This window comes from Pyrus communis, chromosome 2, assembly GCF_963583255.1.
Source record: "Pyrus communis chromosome 2, drPyrComm1.1, whole genome shotgun sequence".
NCBI classification, from domain to species: Eukaryota; Viridiplantae; Streptophyta; class Magnoliopsida; order Rosales; family Rosaceae; genus Pyrus; species Pyrus communis.
The window spans coordinates 14,496,226-14,511,894 of record NC_084804.1 but is presented as its reverse complement, the minus strand read 5'-3'; the positions used below and the strand labels follow the sequence as shown (position 1 = coordinate 14,511,894).

Here is a 15,669-nt window from a genome sequence, read left to right as displayed (position 1 = left end):
TCGGCTTGTTGTCTTTTTCTATTTTCCTGTTGGGGCCCAATTCTCTGTTTGGGTTTTATTTTGCTTGGAGGCCTTCTTTTTATTTTGTTCTCGACTTGTAATTGAGCCTCCTATTTTGTATCGTCACCGTTATTAGGTTGTTAATGCAGTCACATTTGTCCCAAAAAAAAAAAAACATTAAAAATCCAAGCAGTAAGATCGTAGAGTCAAACCTGAACCGGTGCCCCATACAGTGTCATATTGGATTCTAATCGTGTCAAATAATTGTCAACGTTTTCGATCTTTCCTTCGTCTTCTTTGAATCCAAAAGCTTTATAGTAGGCCTCTTGTGATTGAAATGCCGACTGTAGTAAAAGAAATGTCAAGAGACATTTCTAGAAAATTAAATTCCACCTAAATAAAGAAAATGTCAAACAGATACGGAATCCTATGGGTGGCATAGTCGGTTTAGTCCACCTATTTTCAGTTCAGACAGCCCGGTCCGTCCCAGTTCGGTTCTTGGTCCAACAATTGGTTTGACCTAGTCTGACTAAATTCGGTTCGGTTTAGGGGTTTAGCGGTTAGGGGGTTAGAGTTTAGGATAATTTTAAATTTCCTTATTCAAATAGAGTGTGATAGGCGATATAGGTGGAAATTTGAATTGAACCACCAATTCGAGAAATTAGAATCGCCTGAGACTGGGGGAAGAGGTTTAGGGTTTAGGATTTAGGATTTGGACTCTCGAATTTGAAATTTACAGAGTTGGCGCTTTGTCTTCATCTTTTGCACACTTCAAGACAGTACCGTTTGGGTGCGAACGCCTAACATCCAACACCGATCTCCCTAACCAAGACCCTTCTATTCCCATTTTTTCAAATTTTTTCAGTTTCATAAAACAACTCAGTGTTTCATACTAATATGATAATATCATACAACTTTCTCTTTTTTTCTCAGTTCCTTACATATCAATAAAAGGCTTCCTTTAATAGGGGATGACCATTCCCCGTTTCTATATGTAGAAATGATATAACAATGAGATCAAAATATGGATACACACACAGAGGGAACCAGAACCGGGATTAGCCGTCCTTATTGGGCACGGGACTTCCTCTTATCATGACTAATTGCACGACTAAGCCGAAAAGAGAAATATGTTTGGAGAGTCAATGTGGGACCTTAAAGTAGGTGAGAAACCGATAGACACTTTACTAATGATAGTTTGCTTACTTAGTACACTCAAAAGGACATTTTAGCTACATGTTACCTCGTTTACTCACTTTGGATAAATTGAAATCACCATTTACGAGGTGGGCACAAAGAATTCTAGCTACATAAACGATTGGAAGGCAAAGTCCTGCTCAACAAGTGAACTACTGAGCTGCATGATATTGAAGCATTTGGGGTTAAAGTAAGAAATGAGATAAGTTCATTAATTGACGTGACATATATACACATCACTTGCCATATCACTTGACATAAACACGCAATCAATTATCAACTTCATTTTTCTCTCATTTAACAATGAGTCACATGAAATCCCAAAATAACAAGGGAAGCTACTTGTCATATGCCACACAACACGTTCCATGTCTCCCATCAGAATGCTTTAGGTTGTTACCAACAAATTCTAGCAATGCAGGAATCAGAAAAGGTAAACATAACATAGACAACGCATTAACTTATGGTGCTGATTACATCCTCACGCCGATCCAATCGTGCAAGCGGAATGAAACCAAACCAGCATACGCCTAACGTGAAACAACCGTAAGCATATGCCAACAACGACTTTATGAAGAATTACAGGAAGGCGTCCTTCTCGAGCAACTTTAGTACGTCGTTTTGGTTGTTCAGCTTGGCAACGTCGATCGGAGTCTTGCCATCCATGTTCTGGAGAGTACTGCAGATTCCGGAAACAAGAAAGTACTGAGTAACCTAAGAGTGGGGAAAAATATAATTCATATAGAAAACTTAAATTTTAACAAAGGGCTTACACAGCTGCGCCATTCTCAAGTAGAAGTGCCACGCATTCCTTCCTGCCATAACCGGCTGCATAATGAAGTGCGGTGTTTTTGTTCTTATCAAGAGCATCAACTCTTGCTCCAGCCTCGAGAAGAACTTGAGCACACTTCACCTGAAATGATATAGACACATATAAATACCTCCGTATATTAAGATAGAAAACCATTAAAGGTACTCTATCCCCCAACCCCTTCTTCTTCATGCGCATTTAGTTTTAGCAATAGCTCGTGCTCGTATCCGAACTGCATTATTGACCCATATGCGCAAATGCTTCACCACCCGACGATAACAAGTATCATCATGCAGAAACAAGTAAAAAGAGAGGGACTCTGAAAGATCTCATACCTCACCATATCCACATGCAAAATGTAATGCTGTCCTCCCTTCTGAATCTTCCTCATCCTTGTCAGCACCAGAGGCTAGGGCAGCTTTCAAACCCTATTTGACAGATTGAAAACTTAAGCACTTGCACATCTGCTAACTTGGACTAGACATGTCAAATATATACAAATCAAAGTTTAACACACAGGTATACTCCCTGACACCAAATGCTACGAAATCAGAACTCATGCAAGCTAACTAATAGGCCTAATTAGCATGAAGAGCCTGGGGTGAAAACCAATGAGTTTGAAAACAGAAATAACTTTTTTTTTTTTTTTTTTTTAAATAGATAAACATATTTAAAAGGGTGGTGCTATCCGGGTAAGTTCTGACATTTTTCAAATACCATAATCATTCTTCAATTGCAAAATTTCTTATTAACAGCAAGATCCAACTAAATGGCACGTGAAGGGGTTAAGAACAGACAATGGTGTATTCTACCTCCACATCACCAACACTAGCAGTTTGATGAACAATTGATTCATCTTCATTTCCGGCATCTTCAGCTTCTTCTGGTGGTTCAGCAGAAGTAGCTGCATCCCCAACTGCAAGACCCATTGCTTCTCCCAACTTCTGCAAAACATCTTTATCGTTCCAGTATCTGCAAAGCAGAATTTCCTTCTTTAGCTCACCCAAAGTTTGTACTCAATTAAACCCAATTCCAATACCATGTGTTAAAAAAGAAAAAGTTAAAGCTAAAGCATACAGTTCCCAACTTCCATAACAAATCTAGGATTACTAACCTCATCATAGCAGCTGGACCAACAGTTTCTATTTCTTCCAAAATAGGCTTCAAAGAAGGATCTTCTTTGATACGTGACATGCGTTCCTCAAGCTGATCTTTGTTTGATGGATTGGCGAAACTCTCAAGCATAGTATTCATAGATGGATCCTGCAGTAGAAAAATCAATAAGCTTGAAATTCAACCAATCAAACGAATTCCATTCACAACACTAAGAATAAATCAAATATAATCACGAATGCAGAGAGACCGGATACCTGCATCAATGCATTACCGAGGCGCTCAGCCAGGGTCATGAACTGAGGATTCTGCATAACCTGCTGCATGGTGGAATAGTATTGTTGGCTATCAAACTGAGGGACACCTTCATCAACTGACACACCTTGAAAAATTTTCTGAAGTTGGTCTGCCATCTGAATGAATGAAGGATCTTTTGATATCTGTTCAGCTAGTTCCTTAATGCTAGGATCCTGTGCATATGACATAGAAGACACTTGTGAGCAAGAACCACAGACTGATTGAACTTCAGAACTCAAGCTCTCAACATTAAATTTTTTAAAGTTATACTAGTATTTGAGTTTTGGATTGGTAGCACAGTTTCACCCATTTCACATCGAGGCATAATGCCCCCCATTACTAGAGAATTCAATACATTGTGAAATGGATGGCATAGTGCACATTGCTCCCTGAAATTCAGCGTAAAAAAGCCTATGCGCAGCTATAGAGGTCCGAGAGAATTGGAAAAATTGTACTTTTAATTTTTAATTATAATCGAAATTATTCTTCTCCCATGCTCAGTCATTCAACTGTTTTCAAACTCAAAACGTAATAGAAGCAATAACATACATTCAGCAAGCCAGTCATGGCTGAGAAATCAAAAGGATTGGGAGGAAATCCACCCTCTGGAAGTTGAGAAAATTTCAGTTGATCGAAGTTCAATAAAATGGTGCATAAGTGAGATTTTCTCGACATGCGTAAACCTTGAGTAAAGAGAATCCTTGCGTGTATCTATGTATGTATGAATGAATGATGGAAGAGATGCGGTTGACTTACTCTGAGGATGTAGTTAAGAGCATCCCAAACAGCAAGGCAATTGAGGGAAGCTGCATCAAATGGCAGATTGACATTCTGCAGGTTAAGAGTTGAGCTGCAGGAATCTGTTTGTGAATTCACAGTGGCTGATAAGCCAAAGATGAAGACGATGATGAAACCTATGAATGCTTTCATCTCTCTCCTCTTTTTTCTGTTTCTCTCTCTTGTTCTAGGTGGGTGAAGAAAACAGGTGAAGTAGTGGGGTGATCGTACGAATGTTTGAGTAGATGTATATACCTGGAAGAAGTTGACAAATGATTCAATATTGCAGTGGGAGTTGATAAGAATAATATGCAGCTGTTGTAATCAACATGCCATATACTTTGGGCTCTCAGAACATCTATTTTTTAAGCAAAAAAGGTAACCTATATGAAATGTAAGCATTAGGGGAGCCGCATGACCTAGCTTTGTTCTCATTCACCAAAGACCAAACTACTGCTTTCCAAGCACGCACTTCGGATTTGTGACATATGGAAGAATATGGGTTGTTTCAAAGCTTATATTAAGTATCAGACAAATAATGATTTTCGCATTTCAGTTTTCTTCCTTTGCAGTCCTCCACTTGTTCTTGTTACTTGAACTTTTTTGATTTACCCTATCAAGGAAAACGATATGGAAGGTCTAAAAGCATAACAGGGCTAAAAGCACTTTCATAATCATCGAAAACATTTGACACGAAAAGTTAGAAGTGCTTTCAGTGAACATTTTCTAGTGCTTTAGAGGTGTTTGTAGGAATCACTATAGCTTCTAAGAGAATCTCAAGCGTTTCCATCAAAAAACGCGTATCAACGGAAGTGTTTTTCCCAAATGAACCTACTAAGATCAAAGAAGGTAAAATGGATTTCGTGTAACTTTAAATCGTCCAAAGGTCTGGTCAACCAGAGCGTTTGGTAGATGGGGCAGACCTGGACCTACAGGTTAGGGTTTGGACCAAGACAATACAGCCAATCTAAAAACCTTTTCTTGATCTGTTGTGGCTTATCTTTTTCTAATAGAAAGAGCTCACTTTGTGAAGACCAACTTTCTTGATTTGCTCTTTGCAATTATGTTACGGGGCTACAGCCGGCAGCAGTGAAGTACAAAGCAAGAATATATGGGCGGCTGAACCACCTCCACCTCTGTCGGGGGAGAGAGAGAGAGAGAGAGTTTAATAAGTTGCATGGTAAGAATTTACCACTTTTTATTTTGGGTTCTGAATTTACATTGCATTCTGGCATAATTCTGTAAGAGCAATGCTATGCAAAGCATTCCCAACTTTTGGGGTCTGAATATACACCACCACTGTAGCATACAGATGGACTGAGTTTCGTAGCTTTGCTCAAGAAATAAACTTAAATGAATTGATCAATGTACAACATGTCGACCTCTGCCAAGATCTTAGAACATCAGCATCAGGCACTTGAAATCTCAGTTTCACCACCGCCAAGCCCTGAGCATAGAGAAAAAGTGAATTATCTACAGCCCTATAACAATATTTACTAGCATATTATGCTAGAATGAATGTTGGATGACAAATTTATTCAAGAACTGTTGAATGATGATTAAGGTTCAAAATTATGAATTCACGAATGTACGCCCCCAATGGCCTGGAGATGAACATGAGATCGACTATCATATGTTCAGGCTTTCGTTATATTGTATGTTAAGAATGTTTTTTTGAAAGCCCTAAAGGACAGGCAACTGATAGAAGCATGACGATATGAAAGTTAAGAAAACCCAAAACCCCAGCAAGCACAAACATTTTAATCCCCAACGGCAGTCCTTTTGAATCCAGATTACCAGCTTTGTTGCAAGTAAGAAAGCCATCTACATCACGCTATCCGCAAATAATGAACATTTCAAACCAAATTTAAATCTGGAATTCGAAAGAAAAATGGCAGCCCTACGCTGTACAAATAAATCTACTTTCAGATAACTATGGGTTAAAGAAAGTTACCCAATGATGCATATGCTGGTATGCTGACAAAACTGGGACATGAGCTACTTGAAGCTAACTTGTCACTTAGACTGCCAGATCCAACCAGACAATCCCGAGGCTGCAGTAGCATAAAAAAATCAGAATACATGAGAAAATCTCTGCACATAATAAAAGACCATAATGAAAGTAGACCATGGAATTCCTCATTAATGCCCATCTAAACATAATCTCATTGTCCAATATGTTACTAGTTTTCAACATTTTTAGGAAACGACCTAATTCAATTGTTGAAACTCCAGTCACAAATGCCTGAAGTAAAATACGCCGGAAAGATGTATAACCCCCTCCCATCAAAACAACAGAAATTAACTCCCGACGTACAAGTGTATATTTTCTTTGATTCAGTTAAAGATAGGATCTAAATGAACTCTAGATAGGAGGCAAACCTGGAAATCCTTGTAGAAGCATAGATGAAGTTCCTCCACGGCCCCTTTTTTGCAAACCAACCTCGGGGTTGCCCGGAAAGCATTCTGAATAGCAGAAACAATGCCTCCAAGAGGATATTTTTCAGTATTGGATGGTACATATCCTGCTTCATTCAGGATTTGCTGAGGACAGGGAAAGGAAACTACCATTACACACCAAATACATAAAATGGACATACTCCAAATTAAACCAATTTTCTATTAAGAACCAAAAAATAATGGGTATGAATGAATTAACAAATGATGGACAGCCAAGTGTGAATACAGCAGTGATAGTGTGAATATACAAAATAGCCATTTCTCTAGAACTTACAGTGACATTGTACTTAAAATAGACATTGAGGGTTGTCAAAAAGTAATTGTATTCATCTCCAACTACTGGAGAGGAGCAAGTCCCGTGCTTCTCTGCAAGAAACAATGATAATGAACGCAGGAATCAGAACTTGCAAAAGTGATGCATGCCAAGAAAAAAAGGTCATTGCTTGTAGGTCTGTACTCATTTGGCAAATTTTTTTAAAAGCAAAGGCTACAGACAAACAACTGACTTTCATTATTAAGCAGCAAAGGGCAAAAGGCAAAGATGCTTACCCCACTGCCATTGTAATACCATGCAATTCAGTCATCACGGAAACATAAGAATGAAGAATAGTTAGCTCAAAGTAAGGGTCATCTAGAATTGGAGAAGAAATTAAGTCCACAATCAATGATCACCTCATGACCCCAAAATGATCCTTTTCCACCATGGCAGGATGATGGTTTACCACAGCTTAAAGATGGCCAGTATTTATCTAAAGCATCGTGCAATGTTGAGATCTACACAGTAGATAAAGAGATAGTGGTGAGATTTACGGACCACCACTACAAGAGACATTTAAAATGAAAATTTAAACATTTCTGTTTAAGCACCGTAGTTGAAGATACAGCGACATTAGTGTGGGTACTATATTCGAGTTAATCAGTATTAATTACATATTTCTCATGTGCTAAAAGAAAATCTTTCTTTTGCGGAGTTCCCGATTACTTTATGTGAGCAAGTAGAGTCTCAAAAATATTCACAACCCACAAACCATGTAGACACGAAATAAGAAATACACACCTCTTTATCATCAAAGGTTTTCTGTGTGCAACAGGCAGGCCAGGTTCCATCATTGTAGTCAGGCCACAATCCATCTGCCAGTCACATATTAAACGCCAGTTAGCATATCTCTCACATGTATAAATAAAGCATCAAACAACAGTCAATGGATAAAATACGGGTTGGACGACTTTGATCGTACATATTTGTGCCTTCTGAATTCCCAATTAAAGAAATTAGTTTCCAACAACATGAACCAACAAGCCCTAATCAAAATATTTGAACTTCAACTGAAAAGTCAACTTAACTCATGCTTTTCATCTCTGCATTACACAATATTATACAAAAGCTTAATACTTACGGATTGTAAACATGGTTGGAGCATTTGAGCTGAAACAAGAAAAACCCAAAAGTAGAAAATCAACTCAGAAAGCTCAACCTAATTTACCAAATTAAAATCAACCAAAACGAAAAAAAAAAAATCAATCTTTTTGAAATTAATAGTTAAAATAACGAAAAGATTATGAACCCGCGGCAGCAAGCATTGGAGGAGCAACAATGGCGGGTGCGCCGACAGAAAGTGCCAGGCCATTGCAGGGCCAAGTTGAAGTAATCGAACTCCCTCTGCCCTCCTCCTCCTCTGCTTCCGATTTCGATTCCGATTCCGGCTGGCTTGGCGTCGATCAGGCACAGAGAAGCGGCCACCGCAATCAGTGCTACTGCAGAGGCGACTTGAGCAGAGAGAATAGCCATTTTTGAAGAGATGGGAGAGCTTGTTTGATTTTCGGAGCGTCTGGTGTGATTTATAGGGGCGGTTAAGGGTAGATTCGTCAGGTTACTTGGGCAGTTGGGCGAACGGGAAAAAGCCCCGAATGGGCACGCTTTCTCCAATCATTGTGTAAGTTGTAACGGACGTTAATGGAATTTGTTTTGTTTTATATTTCTTTTTGCATTTGTTTTGGAGTTATTTTTGTAAAGGAATAAAAAGATATTCTTTGTTATATTCTCGTGTTTCAAGTTTCATATGACGATATTTATGAACATAAAATATAAAACTTGAAATTGTAGACTGATTTATAGTTTTATCTTCTTTTTATAGTATTCATGTTTTTGGAAATTTGGAATGTAGGGTTAGGATTCGAGTTTAGAAAATGGGAATGACTCTTTAGTTTAACTTGAATCCTTAATTGATGATTTAAAGCTTGAAGTTTGTGTTTCGGTGGGGCTCTAAATTATGTGCGGGTTGATAAATTAGTCCCATGTTCTAATTTTACGTGGCAATTATAATTACAAAATGTTATAATCATAGTTATCAGTGCAAACAATACAATTACAAAATGTTATTAATTATGGAAACTATTATCACTTAGTATTACGGTCTAATGGTATTGCTCTTCATTAAGTGAGAGGTCTTCATTCGATTCTTGCCAAATGCGAATTTGAATCATATTATTGTTAGCCTATTGTGAGACTAAGTTCGTCCATCTCTATTAGTGTAAATAATATTATTTGTTAAAAAATTAAAAAAGAAGAAGAAGAGATTGATACTACACACAAGCCAAACAGATAATAAAGGAAACTAGTTAAAGGTACATCAACAAAGAATTTAAATGATGCAAAATCAGATGAATTGTAACGAAAGCGAATCCCATAGCCATAGGCCATTTGAGACACCATTGGCGCGCCCTAAATCCTCACCCCACGCCCCATGCCCTTCTGAACTTTCGTCGGCCTACTAGTTTGTCGCCCGAGTGTTTTTCTTCTTCTTTTTTATCCTAATATTTTTGGTTTTTTTGTTTTGTTTTGTTTTGTAGGTTCTAACTTTTTAGATTTTGTTTTTAGAGAGGTTTCCGTCTTATGTATCCTTTTTTTCTATTTTCTTGAAAAGTAAAGTTTATGTCCTCTTTAATTAAGATAAGCTTTTTTATTTCGTTTTAGACTTATTTTTTACTATACTTCATGAAACTCAATTTCAATCTCACTTTGTCCTTTGAAACTTAAAAGTTATCACTTTAATCTTTGAAACTCGATTTTGATATCACTTTACCCCCTGAAACACAAAAGTTATCACTTTACTCCCTGAAATTCGATCTATTCCTTGAAACTAAAAAAAAAAATCGCCACTTTACTTATTAAACCTCAAATGTCACTTACATTGCCTTATTTCTATTTTTTTTTTTAGAATAAGTTCATCCATTCAACATTTATAATTAGCATTATGCCAAATTTCCTCCTGAAATAAATGATAAGTAAACAAAGAACCAAAAAAAAAAAAAAAAAAAAAAGAAAAAAAGAAACCATCGTTCCTCTTCACCAACCATCTCCATTAAGAACACAAGAAATAACAAAATCAATAGAACAAATGATAAGGTGGCTGATAATGGAGGAAAAGGGATGAATGCTTTACAATATATAAAAATTAAATTTTCTTATTTTTTTCGTTTTAATCTATGTGGCACTATTTGATTTGATATGTGAACTTTATAATTGTGTCACGTCAACAATAAGTGAGCCTTAATTATGCTATGTACGTATACTTAACAATTATTTAATGAAATACATATAAACAAATCAAAGTGAAGTAAATATTAAGTTTAATAAAGTGACGATCTTTGAGTTTGAAGAGGCAAATTAAGATCGAAATTTAGTTTCAGGAAGCAAAGTAACGACTTTTGAGTTTTAGCAGGGCAAAATGTGATCGAAATCGAGTTCTAAGAAGCAAAATGACAACTCTTGAGTTTCAGTGAGTAAAATGTGATCACAATCGAGTTCCAAGATTGATTACAAAGGTAAACAAATTTTAACCAATGAACTACAAGCGATTTGCCAAGCCATTTTTTGGTTGGGAAAATGGCAGAAAAGGACTAAAACTATTAAAGAAATAAAAAAAATCTCAGAAAGAAGTCTGGAAATAGAAATTGAAAACCCTCTAACTCCAAAAGTCCAAACCCTAGTTTTAGTTGGATTTGTATATTAATCATTAAATTTTAGACACACACATACTCCTCTCTCTCACCACTCTGTTCCTCTGTCTTCCCCACCACCTTCGTATTCACCAATACTCGACTCTCTCTCTCCCCTCGCTCTTTCTCGAACCTTCTCGATCTGCAAAAGCCCTAACTTGACAATTTCAGCACCACTCTTCCGAACCCCCAAACCCCAGCAGATTGGGAATCCGTAATTTGCTTCAATTTTCAGGTCAATTACAATCCCCCAACATATAACCCTATTCGCGTTCTGCTGGGCGTTTTGATTCTTCGAGCTTTGTTCGTCAATCACTCAATTGGGGTTTGGAATTTTGGTACTTGGCAGCTTTTAAAGTGTTGGGCAGCCGGGGAGGAAGGAGGAACGAGCTCTAATTACAATTTTGCCCTCGTGATCTGGGTCGCTACTAGTTCGAGAGCAATTCGGGATCCATGTCAGAGGTCTGCTCTTTGTTTTACCCTTTTTCCCACGCTTTCTCTCTCGTACTTGTTTCAAGGCGTTGGATTTCTGTGTGTTTCTACGTGTTTTGAAGTCTGTGCAATTGGTACTTTGTCCAAGTTTTCATCTTTTGTAATATCAAGATTTTGAACACTTACCCATTTGTTGTTTTTGCAAACATTTGCTTTTGGGTTATCCGAAAAGTTGCTGGATTTCGTTATGTATTGACCGGTAGTTTCAGTAACAATAGAGATTTATCCGAAAAGTTGTGGTGATATTCGTGTCGTTTGGTTAAGAAAATATGGCAATCAAATCTGTCACTGTTAGTGAAATTCAAACCTTGTTGCATGCTTAGCCGCTTGCCCTAGTTCGGTTAAAACAGCAGTGGGTGTAGAGTTATTGGTGATATTCTTAGATTGGTGCTGCGTGAATCTATAGTAGGAAGGAGCCAAGCAAAATCTTTGTTGGATTAGTAAGGTAGCATTCTGAGTTCTTCTGTGGACGTTGATGACCTTGTTGAGTAGTCAACGTAAGTTTTTTCAGCGGTTGTCTTTGAGTGTTTGAAAGCATCCCCGAGGTTTATTTGCGGGACTGTTTTATTTGGGTTCTCTGGGAGAGAAATTAGCATAGGAAGCTCGATATTGTATACTTTGGCTTGGTTATGACGCATACAATTTAGTGTACGGTGCTTTTTTCTCCTGCCAGAGTCATCCCCTGCTGTTTTTGGTATTAGATATGTGAGTGGCTTTGATAGAAGTTGAAGTGCTAGGTATGCTCTGAATGTGCACCTCTTTGTCTGAATATATTATACTCAGACATTATTATACTTTGTTGGAGAAAAACTTTGAACATGTTCCCTATTTATTTTGGATTTTATTACTTATTGATATTTCTATGGTCTGTCAAACTCATGTTTTCTTATGTGACATCACAGTTGTTAGTGGGCCACCACTTCATGAAACATTGACCCATGGATCCTGAAGGAACAAAGTTTGGACGAGGTAGAACGTTTTTTCAATATGGTGTTCCATTACGGTTTTCTTTGTATTCCCTTCTTGGGTGAATTTATATTGGTAGTTAATTACATATTTAACAGAACTATTCATAGTTGAAGCACTCTTCAAAACCTCATTTATTCATGTATAGCACTTAATTTTGAACTAATCCAGAGAGCCATGTGGTTCTTGGATAAGCTATCACTACATATTTAAAATTTAATTTCAGATACTCAAATTTCATAACAAAACCTCTCTTAAAGTATACTTATTTCAATCTACTGAGAATTTGAGTGTTTTGCTTCTATTATGTCAGTGAATGCATGTTTTGAAATTTAAGAGAATTTTATTTTATCTGATGAAATTCTGTTGGATACAGGACCAAAAGAGTTGACTGGTGCTGTAGATCTCATTAGTCACTACAAGTTACTTCCCCACCATGAGTTTTTCTGCAAGCGATCACTTCCAGTATCAATATCAGACACACACTATCTTCACAATGTGGTGGGAGACACGGAAATCAGAAAAGGAGATGGGATGCAGTTGGATCAACTTATCCAGAGTACATCATATCCCCGGGATACGAAACCACGCATACAGCCTTTTGACCTAGATACTCTCAGAGAGGCTTTCCATCTTAGAGAAACGGCTCCTATTGATCTGCCACTTGTGAGACTTTCTTACTTATAATGGATGACAGTCTGTTATATTTCTTCTTTTCCAATAGATATTTAGTCCCTCAAAACCGTTTTCCTTTCCATGTTCTCATTGTAATTGATATGTTGTTTTGTCTTCTATAGGCAGATAAGGGGACTCCGACTATTGCAGGGAAATCAAAGAGTGAGTCTAAAGACAAGGAGAAGAAACACAAAAAGCACAAGGACAAAGACAAGGACAAAGAGAAGGATAAAGAGCACAAGAAGCGTAAACACCGTCATAAAGATCGAAGTAAAGATAAAGACAAGGATAAGAAGAAGGATAAAGGTGGGCATCATGATCCGGCCGGTGATCACTCAAAGAAACATGAAAAGGTTAGAAACTGGTACACCTGTACTGTTAAATTCCTTCTCTTAAGCGCCTGGTAATATACAAGAGCGACAATAAAAGAATGGTTTTGAATTTTTTTTTATCCAAGTAACTCTGATAATGTCTGAAGTTATGAACTGCCATTGTTTGTTGCACGATCTAATTACAGTTTTTCCATTCACCGACACCAGATTTAATTTTTTTCAAATGTAGTTGAATATTCAGAGGGATTCACATGCTTTAGTTTTGGTACTTGTATAATCACAGAAAAGGAAACATGATGGAGATGACGATCTTAATGATGTCCACAGACACAAAAAAAGTAAGGTAATATAAACATGGAACTTTTCATTTGGATTTACAATTTTGTATCTCCAATCCTTTCTTGAATGTTTTACTTGGGATCTGCATGATATGCCCACTATTGTTGTATGGTTCCTTTGCGTCTACATTTAACCAAGGTCTCTGTTTCTCACTATCTTTGCAGCATAAGAGCTCAAAACTTGATGAAGTTGGTGCAATCAAGGTAGCTGGCTGAAATGAGGGGATATTTTAGTAATTTTGTTTTCTTCAAATGGTTGTCGTGCATAGTCTGGAGGGGTCTTTCACCTGATTTTGTGTTTCTTGAGGTACACACCTTTACTTTTCCTGTATATTTAGGTTAAGATACTCAGTACTTTTAGTTTCTGCCTTGCACTGGCACCATTTTATTTCTTTCCTCTTCACAAACTGATGGGTCAACTATTCATTTTTATTCACACTTGATATGGCTTTATGGCCTCTGTAATATGTGATCAGTTGAGGTTGGCATGGAAATAACGATATATAAATATGAAGGCAAATTAGAGAATGAGTTAAACGGCTTTGTCTAGTTTGAGGAAGTTAGATGTAGTACTAGCTGAGGTTGGTCAAACGCAATGCATGTGCACACTATTCATCTCATCTGTGTGGTAAAAACAATATTCCTTTGTAATATGTTGTTGAGAAATATGCATTTGGGGACTGGCAAGAGTTTGCATGTGATGTAGTTCTGTGGGCTTTTTAGTTTCTTATAAGTACTCTGTATGTGCAGATCTTGTTTAAAACAATTACGCCATGCCAAAACCTCCACTCTCTTGTTTGACAAACATTCTGCTTTTAATAGGTGTATGCGTAGTATTGTATTGTTGCCATGGAACTTGGATACATGATACTTTTTGGTTTATGTGCAGAATAACTTCTGAACTGACTAAAGATTGTGACGAAGGTGAATTCACCTGCTGAAAAAAATGTGGATTAAAGGTAAAAGGTAGTGAAAGTGAACTTCTTTGTATAATAACAATGATCTAATATGACTGCCAGTAGTTTGCAAACAACTATGCTATTCTGTTTTCATGGCACATTGGATGTACTATGTCCATGGTATTACTGTATTTTAGCATTTTTTAGAAGTCCAGAATTTATAATTTGAGGGAGAGTTTGTACTTTGTAGCTTCCAGTTGTAGGGAAAAATAGGTTTAGGAAGAGATTGTACATATGATTCCTTTTGTTCCTGTTTTGTTGTTTCAACGGCTAACGCCTAGGCTTCTGTTCTCACCTAAATTCTAATTGGTATCAGTGAAATATTCTTTGTGCAAAAAAAAAAAAAAAAAAAAAAAAAAAAAAAAAAAATTGGAAAAGAAAAAAGACGTGATGATAGGTATTCGAGACGATCATTATTCCTGCTGTTGTATTGTATTTTGCAGTGCGTGACATCGTTCTTCTATGCTGCTTGGTCATGAAGGAAACTTTTCAGGCCTTTTTTCATATTAGGTTAGGGTTCTATATATTTTCGGGTTTGTTTGTTAGTAGCAGCTGAAACACAAATAGTATCCCCCAACCCTCCAAGATGGCGACTTTGGAAATGCGGTCTAGCCTTGTGTGTGACTAATGAGAGAAACCATTCTTGTCAGTGTCCAGTTTTACTAAACCCTCATTGAGAGAAGCCTTCCTCGACATATGCAAGTGGCAAGGAAGAGAAAATGGTTCGTTGTTTCTGGCACCTTTTGGTGAGGAAAACAGGAGTAACCTGAAAAAAATTAGTCAGTTTAACTCTGATCATCATCATCTAGATCTTTGGACGCTTAATCCTACGTTGAGATGTTATCATGTTGGGATTGAATGAGAGGCGACAGAAGGATTGCAGCTCGTTCACTTGATGTCACATATTTAGTAGCTCAAATATATTGGAATTTGGAAGAGCATTTTGCTTATGAGGCATGTAGTACATTGTTCGTTGTTGATTCGAAGGGAAAAACAAAATGATTAGGTTGTTCTTATGGATTTTATCTTGATTTTATTTGGAGGTATAAGTGATAAGTTTTCGTTCTCAAGAAAAGCGTTCAGATTTATGTTTTGCTTCTAATCTTTAGGCCTTTGCTCATTCTCAAGGTATGTGTATCCCAACTAACTGCCGAAAACTATAACTCGATTGCGTCCAGCATTCTGCTGACCTCTATAACGAAGGGGCGGCTTTCTGGGACTTCTATGCCTACTGACTTATGATGAATTGTTGA

General features: G+C 37.3%; 3 protein-coding genes across 4 annotated transcripts; 1 reads left to right on the top strand and 2 right to left on the bottom strand.

Annotated features, from left to right (window-relative positions):
- Positions 1-1,470: 1,470 nt before the first annotated feature.
- LOC137726003 (ankyrin repeat domain-containing protein 2B-like) lies at positions 1,471-4,000 on the bottom strand. The gene is made up of 7 exons (XM_068464853.1): positions 3,968-4,000; positions 3,379-3,591; positions 3,123-3,271; positions 2,821-2,980; positions 2,344-2,436; positions 1,971-2,110; positions 1,471-1,876 (listed from the first exon to the last, which is right to left on the bottom strand). The coding sequence occupies exons 1-7, from the start codon at positions 3,983-3,985 to the stop codon at positions 1,777-1,779; spliced, it is 873 nt and encodes a 290-aa protein (XP_068320954.1). The 5' UTR covers positions 3,986-4,000; the 3' UTR covers positions 1,471-1,776.
- Positions 4,001-5,359: 1,359 nt separating this feature from the next.
- On the bottom strand, positions 5,360-8,484 carry LOC137726149 (ribonuclease 2-like). The gene is made up of 9 exons (XM_068465025.1): positions 8,221-8,484; positions 8,053-8,081; positions 7,713-7,786; positions 7,328-7,429; positions 7,205-7,208; positions 6,930-7,021; positions 6,578-6,739; positions 6,150-6,249; positions 5,360-5,642 (listed from the first exon to the last, which is right to left on the bottom strand). The coding sequence occupies exons 1-9, from the start codon at positions 8,442-8,444 to the stop codon at positions 5,605-5,607; spliced, it is 825 nt and encodes a 274-aa protein (XP_068321126.1). The 5' UTR covers positions 8,445-8,484; the 3' UTR covers positions 5,360-5,604.
- Positions 8,485-10,620: 2,136 nt separating this feature from the next.
- On the top strand, positions 10,621-14,786 carry LOC137725580 (mediator of RNA polymerase II transcription subunit 19a-like). 2 transcript variants are annotated; one of them, XM_068464313.1, is made up of 7 exons: positions 10,621-11,116; positions 12,049-12,115; positions 12,489-12,778; positions 12,910-13,140; positions 13,403-13,457; positions 13,623-13,764; positions 14,347-14,786. In XM_068464313.1, the coding sequence occupies exons 2-6, from the start codon at positions 12,085-12,087 to the stop codon at positions 13,625-13,627; spliced, it is 612 nt and encodes a 203-aa protein (XP_068320414.1). In that variant the 5' UTR covers positions 10,621-11,116; positions 12,049-12,084; the 3' UTR covers positions 13,628-13,764; positions 14,347-14,786. The 2 variants fall into 2 exon arrangements, with proteins under 2 accessions (XP_068320414.1, XP_068320413.1); XM_068464312.1 differs by having other exon boundaries at positions 10,625-11,116; positions 13,403-13,462.
- Positions 14,787-15,669: the final 883 nt, after the last annotated feature.

Bases quoted from the DNA above. Each gene is read 5' to 3' on its own strand.
- LOC137726149 (XM_068465025.1), bottom strand. From the start codon at position 8,444: ATGGCTATTCTCTCTGCTCAAGTCGCCTCTGCAGTAGCACTGATTGCG. The intron at 7,787-8,052 runs GTAAGTATTAAG...TGTGACTGGCAG, and splicing joins TCCAACCATGTTTACAATCC to ATGGATTGTGGCCTGACTAC. The intron at 5,643-6,149 runs GTAACTTTCTTT...CTCTATGCTCAG, and splicing joins ACCAGCATATGCATCATTGG to GGCTTGGCGGTGGTGAAACT.
- LOC137726003 (XM_068464853.1), bottom strand. The intron at 3,272-3,378 runs GTATCCGGTCTC...TTTCTACTGCAG, and splicing joins TCGGTAATGCATTGATGCAG to GATCCATCTATGAATACTAT. The intron at 2,437-2,820 runs GTAGAATACACC...TCTGTCAAATAG, and splicing joins CTAGTGTTGGTGATGTGGAG to GGTTTGAAAGCTGCCCTAGC.
- LOC137725580 (XM_068464312.1), top strand. From the start codon at position 12,085: ATGGATCCTGAAGGAACAAAGTTTGGACGAG. The intron at 13,141-13,402 runs GTTAGAAACTGG...GTATAATCACAG, and splicing joins ACTCAAAGAAACATGAAAAG to AAAAGGAAACATGATGGAGA. The intron at 13,463-13,622 runs GTAATATAAACA...CTATCTTTGCAG, and splicing joins ACAGACACAAAAAAAGTAAG to CATAAGAGCTCAAAACTTGA.